The sequence below is a fragment of the Charadrius vociferus genome, unplaced genomic scaffold (genome assembly GCF_000708025.1).
Source record: "Charadrius vociferus isolate BGI_N301 unplaced genomic scaffold, ASM70802v2 scaffold586, whole genome shotgun sequence".
Taxonomy (NCBI): Eukaryota; Metazoa; Chordata; class Aves; order Charadriiformes; family Charadriidae; genus Charadrius; species Charadrius vociferus.
The window spans coordinates 375,312-397,091 of NW_009648902.1; the positions used below are offsets into that span (position 1 = coordinate 375,312).

Genomic DNA, 21,780 nt, shown 5'->3' on the forward strand with positions numbered 1-21,780 from the left:
CAAAGTTACGCTACAGTTCCTCCTGTAATGGAACAGTGAATGAAGCCCAACACAGGCTTCAGTGTAACAGAATGACACTCTTAATCTTGCTTTGGGTCTTCCAACGTTGGAGTATTCGATTTGAAAAGGCTGATTCACAATGCAGTGTAAGAGAGAAGGACACAAAGCACTTTGAAGTCACCCTCCCCTGCTACTCCACCACACTTGTTCTTGATCATTTTTAGTGCATGAATATTACATAAGACAATATTCATTATAGAAAGAAACCATTCAAGTGGGTTTTTCAGGGATTGTTTTGGTGTTTTCAAAATACAACACAAGCTTTGACCACAAAGCTTTTTTGTCCAAAGCTTTTAACAAAGCTGAACTCTCTATAAACAAATTGGTACAGCACAATAAAGATCAAGTTGCCTACAACCAAATTCAAACATAATTTAAGCTTTCCTTAGTACGTGACACTTGCCTAATGGAAGTACATTACACAGACAGATCTCTTCCCATTTATCTATAATCAAGATACAGAACATCTGAGCCAATACTTCTAGGAATATAGCAACTGCCAAACCAGACTGGAGCAGTGGTCTCTCAGAAACTGGAAGAGGTAAGAAAGCCTCCAACTGTACAAGCTGCCTAACCGAAGACAAGTTTCTTCCCAAGCTTATTTATGAACAGATTGCTTATTCCCTAGTCCAAGTGATCTGGATACATAGCCTTTAGGGTTTTTTCCTACACAATAAACTAAGGACATCTTGGTCATTCCTATAAATATTCAATTATTTCCCTTACAAAAGTCCTCTCTCCAGAAATACTTTCTAGCAGAGTTCCACAAATTGGATCTGGACAATACATACACACTTTTACCCAAATTGAACCAAGACTTTTGACAAACAGCCTCATCTTGGTCCGCAGGACACCAAACAGAAGTATTATTTGTAGCAATTATCGAATATTATTTGCAGAAATCTTGTTTACCATTGTCACATTGCTACTTCTATGAAGAGACATCTTCTATCTATAGACTGAAAGAAAAGACAGAGAGCAGCTGAGTGGACTATCCAATGCAGCCTCTGGAACACCACTTAAATATCACTTCTACAAATGATTTGGGGAGGGGCAGGTCCAAAACACTGTAAATACACCATTGAGGAAAGATAGATTTCCTGCAAAGAGAAGGTATCAGGTAAAACATCTGAACTCCATTTTCAATTATACTGTTTGTATGAATCCTTATACCTCTACTTGCTTACATGGTAAACATGGCACCAGAGAAACAGACATCAGACTAAACTACCTAATATCTAAAAGTAATTATTACTCTTTTTGGACAAAAAGACTCTATACTGCTGCAAAAATTTTTCATCTGTTCTTGTAGATATGAAAACCTCTGGAGCAAGTGCATTTACAAACAACTCCAGAATTTGACAGAGGGGCAGCAGTAAAGAGTCACGTGTTTATCTTAAAGAGACAAGGAAAAGGAAGGTTGCAGGCACTTACATTTATTTTATTTTATTTTGAATATAGGTCAAAAGCTAAATTAAGACTACTAGAATAGGACATCCTATAGGAAGAAGAGGGTGGGGTGTGGGCTGTGCTGTATATGAACAACTGTATACAGATTCACAATACAAAATGTTTGGTACCAGCTTGGTAATTTTGCCATTCAACATTACCAGTGTTGAACTACAGTTTAAGTATTTATGCAGAGGCGCCCCACACCTAAATAAGTCTAAGGGACACAGCTGATCTGTGGATGCTTATGCCTCCTTGTGACTTCCAGCAGTTCACCCGGAAGAGAAAAAGGCAATGATTTGTTATGGCCAGGGAAGAGGGATATAGGTTCTTTGCACAAATATGTATCTGAAGATCTTCTCTTTATATCACAAATGTAAGCCAAGCAAAACGCAATACCAGATCCTGATCTGCAACACAGGTCACAAGCCATTCAAGCAGGACTTGTAGACTAGGGTAACCCAACAAACCCTGCAAGGCCCCTGTGGAACCTAATGGCGTGTTCCCTCCTGTCATGCAATGGAGCAGTGGAGAACTCTGGCTGCTACAATCATGTCTTGCCTAGGAACTGCTCTTTGTATCTCAGCTGTCTATCTTCAGCTGTCTACCTCATGTAGTGTACTTCTTTAGACTCACAGCCAAGCAGAAAAATATTTTCATGGAGCTTGTCAGACAAGGGTCGTTAACCACCCTGAATATAAACAAACTACTAGTCCAATAGCCAAAATAATGCCCATGACATTTATTTGTTCTTTTGTCCTATATTATTAGGCAGAATAAATTTTTACTATTCCCATAAATATTTATTTCTTTATATTTCGAAAACCTTCCAACTTCTCTAATACCGTGGGGGAGAGCTCTACAACCCAAATGTGTGCTTGAGTAATGTATCACTTTATCTTAAACTGACTTCTTAACAAGAGTCCCTGTGCATCAATAAATAAAAGTTTGAATTTTGAGTGAAAGTGGGAAGAATGGAGTTCTTTGCCAAACCTTCCACCCCACAATAGTTATTCTGGATTAGTACAGACTGTCTTAGCACAGCCAGTCTTATTATTGCTGTTTGAGTTTGCAAGGCCTGCAAAAGGTTAAAGAAGAACTCAAATCACCTACCTTGCTGAGATAATTAGTTTACCAAAGACACTACTATTACTCCTAAATTATTACCACTCGTAAATGTTTCAAAAACATTACTGGTAGAATTCAGAGAACTAACTGAAACAAAAATCATTAAAGTAATACATTCTTTGCTTCCTATGGCAGTGCACATATTTCCTCTGGAGAAATCATTAGGTGACAACATCAAACTGTCCTACAGGGATCGGATTTGAGATCCCAGCATATTGTAACCTTAAAGAAAGATACTTCTAAACTATACATAGAAACAGTTGCAGGGCCAGTCATAAGCACACAGTTTACTGGCCCCACAGTGATGTATTTGGTGCTTTCACCTACAAAGTGATATTCCGGAGACATAACACAGCTTCTGTTCCATGGTTTCTTTCCCATGAATAGAGCTGCTCCAGTGATGAGAATATTTTGGGGCCATGACTGGAGCAAAGTATCTCAAAAAACAAACTTTCCTTTCAACCTTAACCTAGCCATAGGAGAGAAAGGCACCACTTCTTTTAAAAGCCTTCTTTCTACTTTGGCTAGGCTTGGATTAGTAAGGAGCGGTACAGCCATGATCTCTGGCATTCTTAAGAACAACTACAATTAGCACAAATTATGTAAAGATGCTGTAGAAAGCCAGGACAAAGGTGGGGGACCAAACTCTTATTTCAAAGATTCTTCCCAACTGAGAAGGCAAATTATTTCTTTTAACACATATTTTCCTTTAATACACATTAATGATCTTCCATCTGTGGTCTCACTGTTCTGAATCTCACTGACAGTATGCATGTATTGGGCACCTATGTGGTGACACAACTGACTTCTAAAAGATCATATGATGAAGCAGAGATTACAGTTAAAAAACTCAACATCATATTCCATTTTAAGCATTCTCTCTCCTTCTCATGCAACATGCTATTAGTCCATCAGTAACGTAAGTCCTTCAAACACAGGAATCAAACTCCAGGTAATCACAGATATAGAAATGTGCAGAAGTATTAGCAAGAGTGAGACTGTTTAAATCACAACTATTGGCCTCTGTACTTTCAGCCCAGTGCTAATTCCTCTTGGGTTCCGGGTATTTTACGAGCAAGTGGCACCAATTAAAACATAGCTAATGTTGTGAATACATGACTCACAGATAATTATCCTTGACCAACCCATGCAATACAGCCTACGAGGTACTGACAGCTGGATATTGACAGGGGTGGAGTTCACTGGTATTCAGGAAGGACAAGGCTCCCAGACTCTCACAATGATGAAATTCTTAACACTTCTCTACTTTTCTCACTCCAGAGCTTGACTTAAATCAACCTGTCCAACTCTATCAGCTCTATCATACTCTAAGCTGTTAATCTGAACCACATTACCAGTCCAACGCTTCACACAATGAGACAACTTGGTACACTACCAGTAATTACATATTATCTTACAACATTATGGACTGGCAACAGGGCATAGAAAAGCGGAAGCTTAAGACACTGGCTCGTGTATCTGTAGGGAACTCTGCTGCGAATTCCACAGCCAAAAACCACAGAAAAGGTAGGATGACAAGCACTACTTCCAGAGAAGGTGGTAAGTTACTATCCATTGCTGACTTCTGCCAGTAAGAAAGGATAATGTTGCATGACCTCAGAAAAAACATGCCTGCAGGGAGTAATAACAAGACCCTTTCTTCACAAACTCCCGCCAAGTGGAAAAAGGCTCAGACTGTCATCAAAGGAAATACACAGATGCTGACCAGACTTTTTTCATTCTTTGTCCACTAGGTCTGACGACAGTAATCATACCCTGTCTACAGCTACAGGAGATAATTCTACTCAGAACACAAGCATTAAGACTACATAAAGTTTAGGTTCATATAAGTTTCCTATTTGCCTACAGGTTTTTAGAAGAAAAACACTCCAGAAGCAGACAAATTCACATTTGATGCTTCATTTAGGAATGAAGTAGACCTGATCTGTGCACAGATTAGCATCAGAGCTGGAAATGAGTGAAAAAACAAGAACTCCACTTCTTGGCCAATAATTTTAATATGGTCTGAAGTAGAACTTAATGTGGAAGTGTCAGAGGACTGCACAGACATACCTAAACACTGCAGCTACCCCTTTTGCAAATGGTGCGGGAATAGAGGCAGAAGGCCAAACAAGGATGGAACTGAACCTTAACACCTAAACCTAATCTCTGGGACCTAGCAGAGTCTAGAAAAATAGTGATGCTTCCAGATAAGCAAGAAGGTGTAGAACAGATCACTCTGCAGTCAGGACTTCTCAGATTAATATGGCAGATTTGTTCTCAGTGACAAAAGCACGCTTCATTCTCTAGATCTAGCCACTGGTACGTTCCAGAAGCACACAGAGTCTCTTAGAGGAAGGAAAGTAAGGGTTGTACATATCTAAACTTCAAGTTGTTGCAGAGGGACATACCATCACTTCTTTAAAAGAATGACAATTAGAGGGCAGGAGAAATTGCAGCCTACTTTTACAGATAAGTGTGAAATTAAGTATCCTCCAGTGCATGCAAGAATGTTCTGAGAAAAATCCAACACATAAAACCTACTACTTAGATCTTTAAATGTCTCCAGAATTTAAGATCACAACGAGAACTGCAAAGATAGCCAAGTGCAGTTACTGTTCTAACTGTACATAAAAATATAAAAATTTTTAAAAATTTCTATCTTAGACTCAGAACTCATACAGATGTATTTCAGTTGTAATTAGAAAGCTCTGACTATCCTCTTCTCTATTCCCCCATTTCTATCAACAGTACAGAAAGTCGAAACCAAATATTAATTTACTCATTCCTTGATTCATATTTCTTCCAGTGCTAAACAAAATCAGCTATTCTGGAATGAAATTAAAAATCCATCTAGTCCAGTAGCATGTTTCCCCTATGGCATCTTTAACTCTCCACTTATAGCTTAAGGATATTCTTGAGTACTAACCTATTAAATATCCAAACACTATTATTCTAACAGTTTATGCTTTGGTATCTAAAATACTCTCATGCCAATAAGTTTCATAAATGAACTATAATTTGTGTGGAAAAAAATCCGGCCCTTTGATGCCTAGTAATTTCTTTTTTGACCTCTAGTTTCATATTACTCAAGTTATGAGATCAAATAACACAATTGTTTTAACCTTCTCTAAGCTTTTGCTGCTTTTAAAGACCTTAGTCTTTTTAAAAGCTTTTTCTTTTCCAGGCAAAAGAATCATTGTTCTTTTCTTGTGATCAACCTTGTTTGTGTTGTCAGGATGTGTACACGTAATATAAAAAAGTTTAGCAAAAAGTTAAGAAAACACTTTGCCAAGGAAGGACCAGAACACAGCCTTTATGATCCCAACACAGCAGGAGTTTCCACAAAATATGGTACCTGTTTTTTTCTCTTCACAATTAATAAACATTACACTTTCGCACAATGCTGTGCCTCCACCTAATCCTCTTGCTGTCCTCAGCAGCTTCATGATCTCCTTCCCAACTAGCAACAACCATTTTAAAGTAAAACGCTAATGCCTAAAAATGGGAGGTGGAGTGGGGGTGTGTGTGTCCCCACCCCTTCGCTCTGCAGGCATTCCTTTGCATTTGACATTTTGTTCCAGTGTAATTGATTCAGATTTTTTTTCATGTAATTCTAAATAATTCAGTAGCTGCAGCAAGATTTATTACCTTACTGTTCCTCCCCCTTTCCAAATGGCTTATTAATGTAATCAATAACACAGTATTACTGGAGGACTCCACATGCAGCCACTTTCTGTTGTGCAAATGACTTTGTTCTGACTAGAGGGTTCATTTCTAACACAAGACAACCCTGACAGGCAGTTCTGGTAACAAGGCAGAGTAGCAGTGGATGACTCCGTATCTCAGAAAGAGTCATACTGCACTTTTATTCCAGCCATTCAAAAAAATGATACTTAGAATTAACACGTCCAGGTTCCCAGAGACCTAGTGGTGCACAATCTTTTTAATCATAACATGCCTAAAACTAAGATGGTACACCAGAGCTGAGGAAAATTATGAGCAAAGGATTAAGCTTTAGTCAGCACACTTCCACTAAAAACAAAGTCCAGAGGGCAGGGGGGCGGGACGATATGACACAGAAGCAGAAGAAAAACATCAGAAGCTGACAGCAACTGATGTAACAACTATTTCTAAGGCAACTACCAACGATACACTGCAAAGATGTACTTTGATTACTACACATGAAGATGTCATTATCTTCAGACAAAGGAAAAACCTTTTTGTTCCCCCCTATGGTTCCTTCCCATTGCTCAGAGAGATGACCTGCTCTGACTTAGTCAGCATGATTTCCTTTATTGATTTCATTCAGGTCAGTCTTTGTAGCAGACTTAATGTAGCTTTACCTCTGGCTGTTAAGTCCACCCGGACCTCAACTAGCCTGGCCTAGCTACAGAATTCTGACAACCGAAATGCCTGCCAACGCATTGTAAAACAGAAATTTCATTTTTGGTTCCTAAATCTGCATCCAGTGATTTACACAACAGATAGGAATATTACTTTCCACAATGACCAGTCAGTACAGTTATCACTGAATTAAACATGACAAATTATGGCCACCTGTTTAGTGCTTCTTTTTAATAATGACATTTCATTACTTATTTGGCACAGCTATATATGAATTATATCTCCCAGGATATTTCAAAATGCTTTGGCAAGACCTTGAAAAGAGCATTGCAGTATTTCCTGAACACTATGTTTTGAAGCAACAATCAGCTTTCTGAAAAAAAAAAAAGAAAAAGAAAAGAAAAAAAAAGAACAGCTTTCAGTCACATTACTCAAACTACATAACTTTTTAAGTGCCAAGACCAACAAAAGCATTGAATCCCAAGAACTCCCTGCCTGAGGTATTCTGCTGGGTGAGAAAATCCTGGGGAGACTAGCAACAGCCAGTTCACAATATACAACGTTCTCAGTTATGTCCAATCCATAGCTCTACAAACTCAAATATCAGCACGGCTGTTTGAGAACAGCATTAGAAAATGTTCTCAGCCAACACTGCCCGTTTCTGCATCACCTCCAGGAGTTGCTCCATAACATTCCTGTGCTTGCACCTTTGTACAGGCTGAAGATCTGAGTGGTCAATCGCCCCACTTTTTCCTTCCCTTTCTTCTCCTCTTGTAAAAGGTCCCAACTGGTTCCCAGGGTTCTGGGTGTCAATCACTCTGTCAGTCATTCTGAAAAGATTAACAGCACAGATTTTCTTGTTTCCTAAAATCAGACAGGCTTTGCGAGGGGCGTATCTCTCCTTTTCTTAGATGGGAACATATTGCAAATGCAAGACCCGACTGTGGGGGAGCATTTGGGGTGGGGCTGGGAGTGAAGTTACTGTCCTGAAATGGTGCAGCATTATTTCACCAAATCAGCTCCTTTTCCCAAATTATATCACAACAGCAAGTGCATCATTACTGATTCAGGAAGCCAAAAGGCTGCTTTGTCATGAAGTGATCTTCAAGCCTCAAGCAAGCATTTTCTCTTCCCCAAATGCTTATTTATAATCTTGCTTACAGAAAAATACAAGCTGTACTGCACAATAAGGAAGAGCTCTGCCTTACAGTTCAGCTTGGCAGTTCTGTCATGTCGTGTACAGGCAATCAAGTGCCTGTCCCACTTTGGGGAAGATACCATAAACACTGAGCTAGCTGTAAGGTCATACCTGGTATTGATAAAATCATTCATTAATATAAGGATGTTGTAGTTTGTTTTACTATGTTACATCTTTTGATAAAGATAAGATAAAAAACTTTATTTGAATTTACCATACCACCTCTTGATGGGCTGGGGCACAACAGAACATTTCTTTGGGATGGGAAGGTGCTTAAACAGTAATTGTTGAAAGAATTCCAAGGTGCATGTACAAGTAAGGTGATTTTAAGGGTGGCATGTGAAAATGGCTAACTCTTCAAATGTACATGCAACAACCTACACAAAGCCTATCTCCAGCACAATTGCTACTATTAGGTTGCAGAAAGGGTTAAAGCTTTCACAAAGGCTTGGCAGAACAAAATTAAGAGTTGACTGCATTCTCTACCCATGTATTTAAAATACTGAGGTGGTTTTCTTGTTAAGTGTTAGAAGTTACTGTACTTTTCAACATCTTTGTTGGCGACATGGATAGTGGGGTCAAGTGCACCCTCAGCAAGTTTGCTGATGATACCAAGCTGTTTGGTGAGGTAGACACACTGGAGGGGAGAGATGCCATCCAGAGGCACCTGGACAGGCTGGAGAGGTGGGCCCAAGCCAACCTCATGCAGTTCAACAAGGCCACGTGCAAGGTCCTACATCTGGGTCAGGGCAATCCCAAGCACAAATACAGGCTCAGCGGGGAATGGCTGGAGAGCAGCCCTAAGAAGGACCTGGGTGTGCTGACTGATGAGAAGCTCAACATGAGCCACCAATGTGCAATCGCAGCCCAGAAGGCCAACCGTATCCTGGGCTACATCAAAAGAAGTGTAGCCAGCAGGACAAGGGAGGTGATTCTGGCACTCTACTCCACTCTCGTGAGACCCTCTGAGGGCTGGAGCACCTCTCCTATAAGGAGAGGCTGAAAGAGTTGGGGCTGTTCATCCTGGAGAAGAGAAGGCTCCAGGAAGATCTTATTGTGGCCTTCCAGTACCTAAAGGGGGCCTAGCTAGAGGAGAGCTGGGGAAGGACTTTATACTAGGTCATGTAGTGATAGGATGAGGGGGAATGGCTTCAAACTGGAAGAGGGCAGGTTTAGATTAAACATTAGGAAGAAATTTTTCATTATGAGGGTGGTAAAGCACTGGAACAGGTTACCCAGAGAGGTTGTTGAGGCCCCATCCCTGGAGGTGTTCAAGGCCAGGCTGGACGTGGCCTTGGGCAACCTGGTCTAGTTGGAGGTGTCTCTGCCCATGGCAGGGAGGTTGGAACTCGGTGATCTTCAAGGTCCTTTCCAACCTAAACCATTCTATGATTCTATGATTTTAAGTTGCAAGCCTGGAAAATTCAGCATTGAAACCAAACCCATGTGTCTGCCCTCCTCCTTCAGAACTTGACAGCTGAACTCTAAATTCTAACTAGGTATCACCACAAACATAGAAATTGCAATTAAGCTCTGCACAGTCATGTTCAAAGTCCTCAGATTTCCTTATTATCCTTATTACAGCGGAGTCAATGATCACTTGAAACAGACTGCTAAACATAATCCTTGTATTAATTAATTTAAACCCACTATTATAGTCAGAAAGTGTCTCTCAGAAAAATGATCCCTTTTAGTGAATACTATAATTTTGGTATTAATTCACTGTTACTGCTTTATTGTAAGACGGAATCATGCTTTAACTTTTACTGTGCATATGCAACATTTAATGTGATCAATACTTAAGCTGTTCATTTGCTGCAAATGATCACTTTTCGGAACCTACACATGTTCTTGAACATTTCAACAGAAACATAACCATGATGATGACAGTATTCCTCAGAACTGTGTGATTTCAGTCTTGCAGTTTTCATCTACAAAAGGAAAGCTCAGTTTAGCACCTGTTTTTGACAAGCCCAACATTATACAATGAAAGTTAGGGCTGGAATCCACTAATAATTCTGTTCTGCTGCAATACTAGGTTTCATACTTTTGACCAAGCTTCCTGTAAACGGAAACAATTCACTCCGACTTTAATTAAAAAAAAAACAGTCTGAAAGATGTATTTTAAAACCTAAAACAGTAAGGGAGATAAAGACAGAATCGAGAATCATGAGGACAAGGTATAGCATGTTTTAGGAAGAGTGGGGTTTGGTGTACTTTAAAAAGATGGTTATGCTGAACATACTTCAGGCACAGTTAATAAGAGACTTAACTTACAAACAGAAACAATGTTTGTGGTAAAACAAGGCACGGCTGCCTTTCATTATTTCAAGAGGTACTTAAACTCCACGACTGATGACCTTGACTTCACATCAACAAATAACTGGCCTGCGCTAATTAAGAAAGAATCAGCATGTTTGGTTAAGGGCTAAAGAGTAAAACTGTTATGATGATACTGGCTAGCTTCACTGTGGGCTTGTACTTGACAGCTGTGCAGAGATCACATGAGAAAGCTCCCCTTCTCAGACCACCCACTGCACTGTGCTCGCACAGCCCTTTGTGCAGCTCCGCGCATAGTGTAATGCCACATGATAGTTCAGCTCCCTGATGCAGACACCCAAGTGTGCAGGCACAATGCAGTGGAAGAACCAAGGGTACTAACAGTGTCCTAGGGCCACATCAATTCGCTCTGCTTTTAGACAGGAAGTACTCACATAACCTGTACCAGAACAGAAATTAACATTTCATTTCCTTCTAGGAAAAGTAATCTGCTTTGAACTTGGTCACCCAGGCTGACTCATCATTAGCCAACTATCTTTGCAAAGAAATCTTACCGCACCATTTTAAAAGATCAAGTGGGAAAGTTCAGGACAAAACGTTCACACTTGAATAGCTCAAAACCCCTGAAATTTCCTCAAATGGTTTTAAATTTTTATCTTTACTCTCTTTTGGAAGGTCCAAAAGTTGGTTACCTCTTGTGCATTTCATTCCATACAGTGTTAAAATATGGATTGAGCAAATAATATTGATGCTATTACAACACAGAAAAGGTATTGCTCTTGGGGGGGTGGGGTACAATATTTCATTTGTTAATACAGCTGGTTTCCTTCACATTTCTTTAAAAAAAGAAAAGTGTAAGAGAACGAATTGCACTGTAGCGTTGAATGAAAGCAGAAATATTTTCACTGATATAGAATATATAGAAATATATTCTACAGCCACACTCCATGCTGCAAGCACAGTTCAATAGCAGCATTGGTCTCACTAGCCATGAGGACATGTCAATAGGCATTACTGCTTAGCAGAAACATCAGAACATTTCCACAGGAGTTAAGAACGTACTCTACACTTAGACATGCCCTCAAATTCTCGTTACACTTTGTAATCCTGTTTTATCAATGAGCTTTCAAAACCCAAGACACAACAGAACAGAAGCATATTAATACTGTAAGATTTAGTAAAGTTTTAGCTTAATAAAAATATTTCTATTTATATTTCTTAATGATACTTCATTTTTAATGTGCTAATGCACACATCTTTTTTTAATCCTATGAAAATATCTAGTACATGAACAAAAACAGACATGCTTTTTGCATACCATTAGTTTCTGCAAATTTCTGAATATCAGCTAGAGTCTTTAGTTCTTTCCTGGGGCAAGCTGATACACACAAAGCAAGGGACTTGATCTTCTGATGTACTAGATCAATGTTGCATGGATCCAAGAAGAACACATACCTAGGAAAGAAAAAAGGTAAATTACTTCTGTTCTAGTTAAAAGTTACACTGAACAAAATTATGTTGAGAGTTGGACTTGATGATCCTTGTAGGTCCATTCCAACTTGAGATATTCTATGAATTTCATTTCAAACTAAAGGATTCAGCCAAAACTAACCTTCGGTCTACCTAGAAACACAGGAAAATTGATATTATCATTAACTGTGTGGGTCAAAAGAATTCAAGTACTCACATGCATGACAAATACATAGATATTGATACACTTCTGGATCACACGGAAAGGATGTTTAACACTACCAGATTCAAGTCCATTCAAATAGTGCTATTCATAAAAATAGCAGCACTTCTACCATGCCTCTTCACAGATACAGGTCTAAATATTCACAAAAAAAGCTGCGCTCTGACCTTAAACTCGACTTCAAGATTTCCAACGTTTTCCAAAAAGACCCAACAAACCCTGTAAGGTTATACTTGCCCTGCAAAAAGGACAAAATCCATGGCTATTTTAATGAATACACATAATACCAGTAATTAAGAACACTGTTTTGGTTTAGATTGATTTTCCATACCACAAGTCCGTATGACTGAGCAGATTAGTGTAGCATTTATTTTGAAATAAAAATTGTTCAGATATTTCAAGTAGAAATACCCAGTGTTCAAGTGCAGTATTTTAAAGAGATTCTATGCACTAACTTTCCATGATGAGTCACTGTCATTTAAAAAATCCAGTTTGTGAAGTATGTATTAAAGCTTCCTAGCCTACATCTTCTCCTGGCTATACACACTTCATCACAAACCCTAACCATACAGTATTGTCCATTCATCGTATAACAGTGATACAGAATGTTCTTCTATCCTGAAGTTAAACAAGTCTTTCAAATTCCTACAATTCTGGTGATATACTATGCATTGAAATACTCTCTTCATGTTATCTAACATCATCACAGGAAAACATTACCAAACCACAATATAAAATGCCATTTCCATTTTTGCAGTCCTCATGATAGGAATTCACTCTGTAATCAATAAAATTCCCTCCTGCTCCCAGAAAGCACTTAGGTGCTGCCTGAATGCTTTCAGTCTACACGCCAATTGTTGACTAACTTTCCCCCATACAAAGATTGTTCTATTATCCAGTCTCAGTATGCAAGAATTATTACTACTTAGTACAGTTTTTCAGTCCTTCAGGGCCTCCTGCCTTATGTCCTGAAAGTCCATCAAAACTCACGTCATCTATATCAACTATAATGTGCTAATAGACTCCTTGCGTTCTTAAAATATTCCCTTTCTTTGTCCACATGTCTATGAAAAGTATCCAGTATTATTTATGTACTTTTACTTAAGACATACTACACACCTCAGGACTCTGTAGATCATGAAAGTCTAAGAAGCAAGTGCAAACATAAAAACTTGTGTCCTGCACACACAGTGGGCCTGTGCAGGCTGTGCATGTGTAACTCTCCAGCAAACTGCAAGCTGTACCAGCTGGTATGTAGGAGGCTCTGGGACCAGGCAGGGGTGTGAGGTGGGTGGTCTGTGCTGGTAGATAGGAGGCCCTGTGAGCATGGGGGGGCCTGTGGGACAACTGTGTGCGTGCTTGCTAGCGAGCGCCAAGATGAAGCAGCTGCCGAGTAGGGGGGACCCATCGGGCAGGTAAGGGGGCCTGGGATTGGGGCAGAGGTGCTGGGTGGGCAGAGGGGCTGTGCTGGTACTTGGGGCATCCCTAAATGTGCATATGCTTTTGAATCTGGAGAGTGTCACGTGTGTGCCTGCACTAGTGACCTTCTGTCTCTGCCAGCCCACCAGGAGGAGGGGACATGGATGTCTGTGCTTATCTTTTACGTGCATCCTCTATGTTGGCACTCTTGAAGGCCAGTCCATGTAACTAGCCATGCTAGTGTTCCGTATGTGTCTGTCCATCCACATCCCTCAGCCCAGGCAGTGACCCTGGGTCCCAGGGCGTACTGGGTTTGGCTTCAGTGTACGGGCAGGAGGTTCCTCCAGACATCCTTTAACACATATTACTGAGGGAAGCCTAAGGAAACCAAGTCAGGAATGTCGGCATTAACAAGCTAGAATCCAGCCCACTCCTATAGTCATTTAAACTCAAGGACCAAGCTATAATTTTAATGGACAGAAGAAATTAGAATATTTTGTAAAATAAATACTATGGGTTTAACTCAAGCCTGGAAATTTAGAGACACAATGAAACTATATTGCCATATGCAGTTTTGACGGAAGTGTGCAGTGCTGCTATACCCTTCAACAGACACATGTAACTCAAACACTGCATTGCACAGTTCAGAGACAGTTCTGACAGCAATGAAGCAGCTGGAAAGCAAACTCCAAGCTATCAAATCCCTGGCTTCAATCTATGGTCTAGGAGAACAGAAGTAAGTTGTTTTTTTTTTTTAATTTCTAGGAGCTAAAACAAGAATCTAAATGCTAGGCACCAGTATTACAGAGAAAAAGGCATTCTGTTTTTTGTTTTCAAAGCTATGATTTACTGAAAGTAAGTGATTTTACTGTAGAAAATTCCATACTGTGTCACCACAACAGGTTTTGTTTCTCACTAGCAGAATGTACTTACATGCTTTCTGCTGCAATTTCAGTTATTCAGAATCAACAATAGACTAATTTGTTGATAAGAAAGTAACTTAGATCAGCAATAGAAAGACCGAAGTAAACAAAGTCCATACTGAAAGTGGGTTATAAAAAAGATGTAGAGATGCTTTTTATGAGGGCCTGTAGTGATAGGACAATGGGTAATGATTTTAAACTAAAAGGGTAGATTCAGACTAGAGATAAGGAAGAAATTCTTTACTGTGAGGGTGGTGAGACACTGGAACAGATTGCCCAGGGAAGTATTCGAGGCCAGGCTGGACAGGTCTTTGAGCAACATGGTCTAGTGAAAGATGTCACTGCCCATAGCAGGGGGGTTGGACTAAATCATCTTCAACAATCCCTTCAAACCCAAACCCATTCTGTGCTTCTGTGATTCTTTGACCTTAACAATCCACTTTTCTGAAAAATCAAATTTTGTTAAAAGAAACTCTGAAATATGGCATGACAAAAAAGTTACTTGAGTAAAAATAACTGCATGTAATTTTTAATATGTCTACCTTCTGTAGCCATAATAAAAATCCAAAAATTTTAGCTCATCTTTAATTTTAAACTGATTCCTTTGCATAAAGGAAAATAAGGAAAGAGTCTAACTTTTCAAATGCCACCGTGTCTGAAAATAAGATCAACAGCAAGTTGTCCATCCTGAGGCATGTAATTCAAAATGAACTTCAGTACAGCTTTTCAAAAGGCATCATAAGATTTTTTTTTATGAATCTATAGGATAATCTTCCTTATGCTTTAGTACCATTTTGGGCTTATATTTCAATCTGTTTCTTTTTTCACTTCTGAAAGAAAAATCCAGATTTCCAAGCAAGTAATTTAAAATATAATTTCAAAATGACAGGAGGGTAAAAAAATTTTAAAAAAAAGGAATCAACAATTTTGGCTTCTGACTGGTAGCTTACTAGACAAGTGTCCTATTACCTATTCATGCCCGTGAGAAACACAGCAGTCTCCTCTTCCTTTGCAAAACCCGCAAGACCAAGCATCATTTCATACACTACACCTTGATTTTGGAAGCATGGTGGCAAATCATTCGAACAAGCCTATCTTACCTCCAAGTATTTTGTACAGTCTTACATTTGCCAGTGGCATTGATTTTCTGTCAGCCTTCAATGTACCTCTTTATTGGCAAATGGGTACTTCACAGAACAACCATTTGCTGTGATCTACAGCATCTTATCTTGGATAATAATAATGGAGAAGTGAATTAAGTGATCACGTGCATTCTAAACAAGTTATGGGTCAGCATATACAGTTTCACTCAACCAAACTTTGCAATCATGCTGTGAACTCTCCCTGGGTTTTCCCACAAGCGAAACCCCAAGCATTTTCCTCAGGCAAAGGCACTTATTAAGGTGCAATGCCACCCTAACTCTTCCCTATAGCAGCATGTACACACCTTCTTATACTTGAGTAAACGGCATGAACTGAATTCTGTCCAAGCAGCAAAGTATTGGTGATTAAAAAAAAAACAACCAAAAAAAACAACACACAGAACAAAAAAAACCCAGACTGAACTAGCATTTCAGGGACTTGCATTGGCTGCCATGGTCATCATTTATTTGCAAATAAAAGGATATTTTTCAACCTACTTATAACTGCCAAAACTTGAAAGGCACGGACTTTATTTGAAGCAGATACGTTTGGCAAGAGTTCACTGCCAAGACTAGGCTATAATCTCATGTCTGACCATAAAGCACAGCCTATTAAAGCTGTACTGTGTTTTATTTGCAGAAATAAAAAGATGCTTGATTCCCTCTTTGTTGACGAGAACAGGCTGTAAAATCCTCCTTCCCAACATCACATCTCACTGGTTTCAGCATAACTGATGCACATGGATCAAATCATACCCCTGTGAGGACTGTCCTCCTCACCTTTACCACTCACAATTTCCATACCCACACAGAACACATCCATTTCACTTCCTCATTACAGTGCCTATGGGTTGCTGTCATTTAAAAGGAAGAAAATGTTATTTTTACAGATGATTTAGCTTTTCTGCCTTGGACTGGGAAATGAAGACAGAATTACCCTGCAAGCAGAATGAAATGAGAATAACTTCATGTTTCCAGAACCACATTTGTAGAGCTTAAAGCCCTTTCTTTCGCTACACAAACTGGAATGTACAGGCAGTAAGAAGAGTTTATTTTTTACAGTCTGAAAAGTACTCCAATAAAATAGCACAAAATACTCCTATGAACTTCACCTCAGACACTGCAGGAACTCCATCTGCTAGAGACAGATGCAAAGCAGACAGTTTCTTCTTAAAAACTTCCAAACAAATTTAAAAAGCCATAGGGTGTGAGAGTGGGAAGGATCACTCGGTTATATAAGAACTGGCCTATTCCAAAGCTAGGTACTCTTGACTGTACTTCCCTGTGAACAGTTACAGGATGATCTGCCTTGGTAGAAGTTTTTCTCTTGGTCTCAACCAAACAGAGACGATGATATGACATATAAGTTCATCCATTCATTTGCTTAGGTCATGCCTCAAGCCATGACACCTTTGTTAGAAAAACATAATCCTTTTGAACCTTATTAAGACTTTGATGTGCTATGGGCTCTGTCTATCCACTGCGTTAAGAATAGTCTCTGTTTTTATTTGCTGTCTTTCTATCTTGCCTTTATGAAAGGAAATCACTTAGCAGTGGTAGATGTTTCTCCTCATGATGGCCCAATTTCTGTCACATGTAGGAGACTATTACACTGTTAATTGTTACATTTCAATAAGATGTCTGGGTTTCTCTGTTTTCACACAAACTCAGACACCGTTTCTTTCTAGAGCTGAGGAAGTATAAAAGCATAATTTTAGATTTTGTATTTTCTCTCATAACACTAGAATGATAATTTTGTATTGAATATGCATGATTTTAGAAAGCACTAAAATATTTATATAAAAACCTACGAAAATTATGCCGCATAAGTTGTAAGTCCTTCAACTCTCCAGGAAGCTGTGATTAGATTAAGAAAAGATTCTTTTGACAGAAGAAAGAGACAGGCTATTTCATTTAAGTCAAATTCTTCTGATAACACACCAATTACCAAGCTACATTAAAATCTTAAGTCAGATATTTAGAAATCTTTCCTATAGCAACTCAAAATAAGCAGATCTTAGGAAAGCATCCTTCTGAAACAATTCATGCAAATTACGGATTTTCTGTTCGTCTGAAAGTAAACTGTGAAGTAAAAGTAAAAAATACTCAGAAATTAAAGATTTTTTAGTCCTTTGAAGTAACCAACAGTGAAAGGAACATATTTTTTGTCAATTAATATCACTGTTCTAAGGTTAGACTAAGTAATACACTCTGTAAAGTCACCCAAGTTGTACAGACGCACTCTGAGCACTGACTGGCAGACAGACCTCAACAGATATTCACAGGTTTTCAATCCTTCAGTCCAGAATTCTTAACATTTAGCTCCAGTACTACTACTGCAGTATGATTTTTTTTTCTGCATGATAGGAAGTACCTGGGCTGGTTCTGAACTGTAAGTATGTGTTTTCACATGACATTGCTTAGTAAGAGCTGTGCGCTGCTTAGAAGTTTTGTGCATTTTCTCCACAAGCTACTTCTAGAATTTAAACTGTAAGCAGAATATATAAAGTCCTATTTTAATGTGTCAGATATATCCCACCTCTACCTAAACTCAGTGGCAGAAACTGAGCATACAACATCAAAAGCAAATAATTTCTACATAGATATCAAAGGTCTGCTCCCAAATCTGAGAATACCTGTCACACCTAAAACTCTAACAAACAAGATTCTTCAGTGGCATGATATAATCTCCTACATGAAGTGGATGCTAAGAAAGGGAAATTCCTCAATGCCTTAGCTGTACTCATATGGCACATCTGTCAACATACACTCTCCAAGTACTATTGCCGGTTGTTACAAAAGATTGTTGTTCTATAGGTAAGAAGGGTGGAGAAGGACAAGTAGGAATGAGTTAGCATATCCCTTTTCCCATTTTACTGAAAACCACTCTCAGAGGAAGAAAGGTTTTGCCTTTCCTGGTTTACAGAATGAAGCATTTGAATCACATACTCACTTCTTGTGTGTGAGGTCCAGACCACTGTTGATTATTCCCTCCACCTTGACATTTTTCTGTCCACAAATATTTCCATAACTGTCATATCCTGAAAGCAGTCTTGCAGCTGCTCCTGTAGCTATTGAAAAGCCACAGATAAAACCCTGGAGGAGAAAAACACCCCACAGTTTAGTAATATTTGATAATATTTGATAGTAATATTTGATAACAATTCTGTTTGATAGCACGGAAAAGTCAGTTTAATTCATTTATTTCTAAGCAGAGTTTTTTTAAAAAATTCTTTCAGGCTGAAGAGGGAAAGACAAGGATCCTTCACAGAGAACCATTGTGCAATTATAAAATTAAATGCATGACAAAAAGAGGTTTCAGATGTCTAATTCTGCATATTACACATGCAGTGTTAAGAATCCTGTAGGTAGCTTTTTGGAGAGTCTTATTTCAGCAAGTTGTGCATGAAGCCCAAAGGAGGTCAAGGACAGGCAGTGAAGGAGAGCTACAAGCAGAGCTGGAGTTGTCAGTGGTTAGTATGCACCTTAAAAGATTCCAGACAGTCCAGGTTTTCTTGCTTTAAGTTTTATTTTCTTCCTTCAAATTATGTGCTTTCAAAGATGAGCTAGAATGAAAACACCTATCTGACCTAAGTTCCTTTTAAGGAAATCCTCTAAAGCAAGAGACCAGATCAAGGCCGCTATGGTTCCAGATGCTAGGTTCAAATGCAGGAAAGAAACAGATACAGAGCAAGAGAACACAAAACGGCTCAGAGTAATATCCAACATCAGGCAGGTCTTGCTGTGAACTTTCAGAGATATTTCACTAGCAAAGCCGAGATCAAGGCAGTGATGATATAAACAGGAGACTGGCGCAAAGGAATCATTAACTCTCTAGCAACACCACTGACAGGGAGAAGTGAACCATCAGTTCACTCTGCTGCCATCAATGAACTGTTTTTACAGATGAGACAAGCTAAGATTTGAGAACGGGAAGCAGAGTAAAGAGCTGAGGCAAATGCGTGGAGTAACAGATGGTAGCAACAGGAGCAGATGAGATGATAACAGGTAATGAAGTCAGCATGGAACAGTTAAAACGTGGGTGGTTTCAAAGGTCTGAAGACACAGGAGAATGACCTTCTTTGATGGACAGGCTATCACCATAGATAAATTCCAAACAGCAAGTTGGTCATTATCTTCCTCTGCCCAACACACTAATGCACTTATAGGTTTAATACTTAAAGTGAAAAACAAGGGCAAAGTGAGAAAAAGGCTATCACAACTAATAATTAAAGCTGATTTCCAGCACTCACTTCCAATTTCTCAGATCCCTTACTATTCTGTAAAGGATACACTAGCATGCATTTTACATACAATAGTATTCAGGGTCTTGGCTGGTTCAATAATTTTTTCCCTGCACACTAGGTAAGGGAAATTATGCAATTCCTCACCCATTTAATCTAATTTACAACAGTGCAGGAACACCCTCCTGACCCATCATGGTACGTACAAGAGAAGTCCCCTAGAACAGTAACTAACAGAGTATTTGACCCCAAAGGATAATCGGTCTGTATATTACATTGCTTAGATAAAAAAATCTGGGACACTAACTCACAGCAGACTAATGTATAACAGGGGGAACAGGTAGGTATAGACTGAGTAATGAGGGAACATCAACAAAGGTAGGAAAAAATAACCACAAAAAAAACCCTGCTTGTTTCAGGAGGTACTGTGTGTTTTTAAGATTTTAAGATGCTCACATGTTACAGTGAGAATACAATTCATATGATTTAAAGAAAAAAATTATCATCTCTGCATTTAAAGTGCAGCCACTTTGGGGAAAGAAAAAGGAATTTTTCAATGGAATAATTCCAAAGACCAGAGACCAAGGGACAGTAGAAAAGAAAGCTACCAGCACAGAACTCACAAATTCCTACGGGCTACTGCTTGCAACACAGCAGTACAAGACAGTGACAGACATTCTCTGTTTAGCAAGAACATCATACATAGGTCCACAAAACAACATAAGATGAAAAGAAGCGTATTTCTAGTTTTCACTAATCTGCAGCTCTTGGAGGTTTGTTTGTCTTCTAATATGAAGTGCACAGTGTTGTGAGGTTGCCTTGAGCAAGGTAACAGTTTCATCAGACAGGGCAAAGCTGATAAAACTTGGAAAGAAAGATCTTACCATTAGTAATATGGCTGCTAATAGTAGGTGCTTCTACTAAGCATCCAAGAAGAAAACAGTCAACTGTTTGATATTCAGAATCTTTGTTTCTCAGCAAAAAGTTTGCTGAGATTCACAGAACTGTTTACCAGACTCAAAGCTATAATTTCTGGGACATCCAAAGTCCCATGTAAGGAACACGAGCCTAGTGATACCTCGCCTGATGAAAATCACATGCAAATGAAACTGTAGTTTCCGGGGAAGAGAAACTGGAGTAAGAACTGGCACAAATAATAAATTATGGATCCCTAATGAAAACCTTTGATGCGTACTTACTACCCATTTCTGTTCCACAGCTGACAGACCCCCATGCCAGTATACCCTGGATGGATAGCCAGTGACTAAGTGAATGAAGAGTTGTAAAACTTCTAACGAATGAAAACTCTTCAACAATATAACATTCACAGAATCCTTTGAGTCTTACTCACCATTCCTACGCAGAAGAGGATGAATAAGAGCAGCCATGGTACATCTGTGCAGCTGTGGTCCTCCAGAGGCTTCCACTCTCGCTTGGAGCTCTTGTGTGAGAAGAAAGAGATGAGGTTAACAAGACTTATTTAATTGCCTCCTGCTCATAACAGAAAAAGGCAGAAAATGATTCTCCAGGGCATTAACATACAGCAAGAAATGAACTTTAAACTCTGATATAGCTGGAGGAACTTGGCCAAAAAACCTGAACAGTAAGGCTCATGAAAGACATTTCAAAAGAAATGCCTCCACTGGAAGCTAGATCAACTTTTGTCTATGAATTTACATTTACCCACGAAATGGCATATTATTTTTCTAATAACAGAAAAGATAAGATAATGGCATGGAATCAACAGTATCTGCTATTGCCGTCTTCCAGAGCTACTTTCCAGTAATCTGCTTTCCAAGAAGAATAAAAGGTTAAACTTTTCAAAAGCTGCTAAGTTTTAAAACACTATTGGCAAGTTTAAAAATACAGCGGAGGTAGAAAGGAGGTGATAAATTGC

General features: G+C 39.0%; 1 protein-coding gene across 1 annotated transcript in view; it reads right to left on the reverse strand.

Annotated features, from left to right (window-relative positions):
• The window catches only part of SLC44A1 (solute carrier family 44 (choline transporter), member 1), a 47,302-nt gene that overhangs the window by 23,597 nt on the left and 1,925 nt on the right, over positions 1-21,780 (reverse strand). The window contains exons 2-4 of the mRNA XM_009887207.1: positions 21,235-21,324; positions 18,593-18,735; positions 11,781-11,917 (exon numbers count right to left, since the gene is read on the reverse strand). Coding sequence (XP_009885509.1) covers positions 11,781-11,917; positions 18,593-18,735; positions 21,235-21,324 — 370 coding nt within the window. The remainder of the gene's footprint in view (positions 1-11,780; positions 11,918-18,592; positions 18,736-21,234; positions 21,325-21,780) is intronic.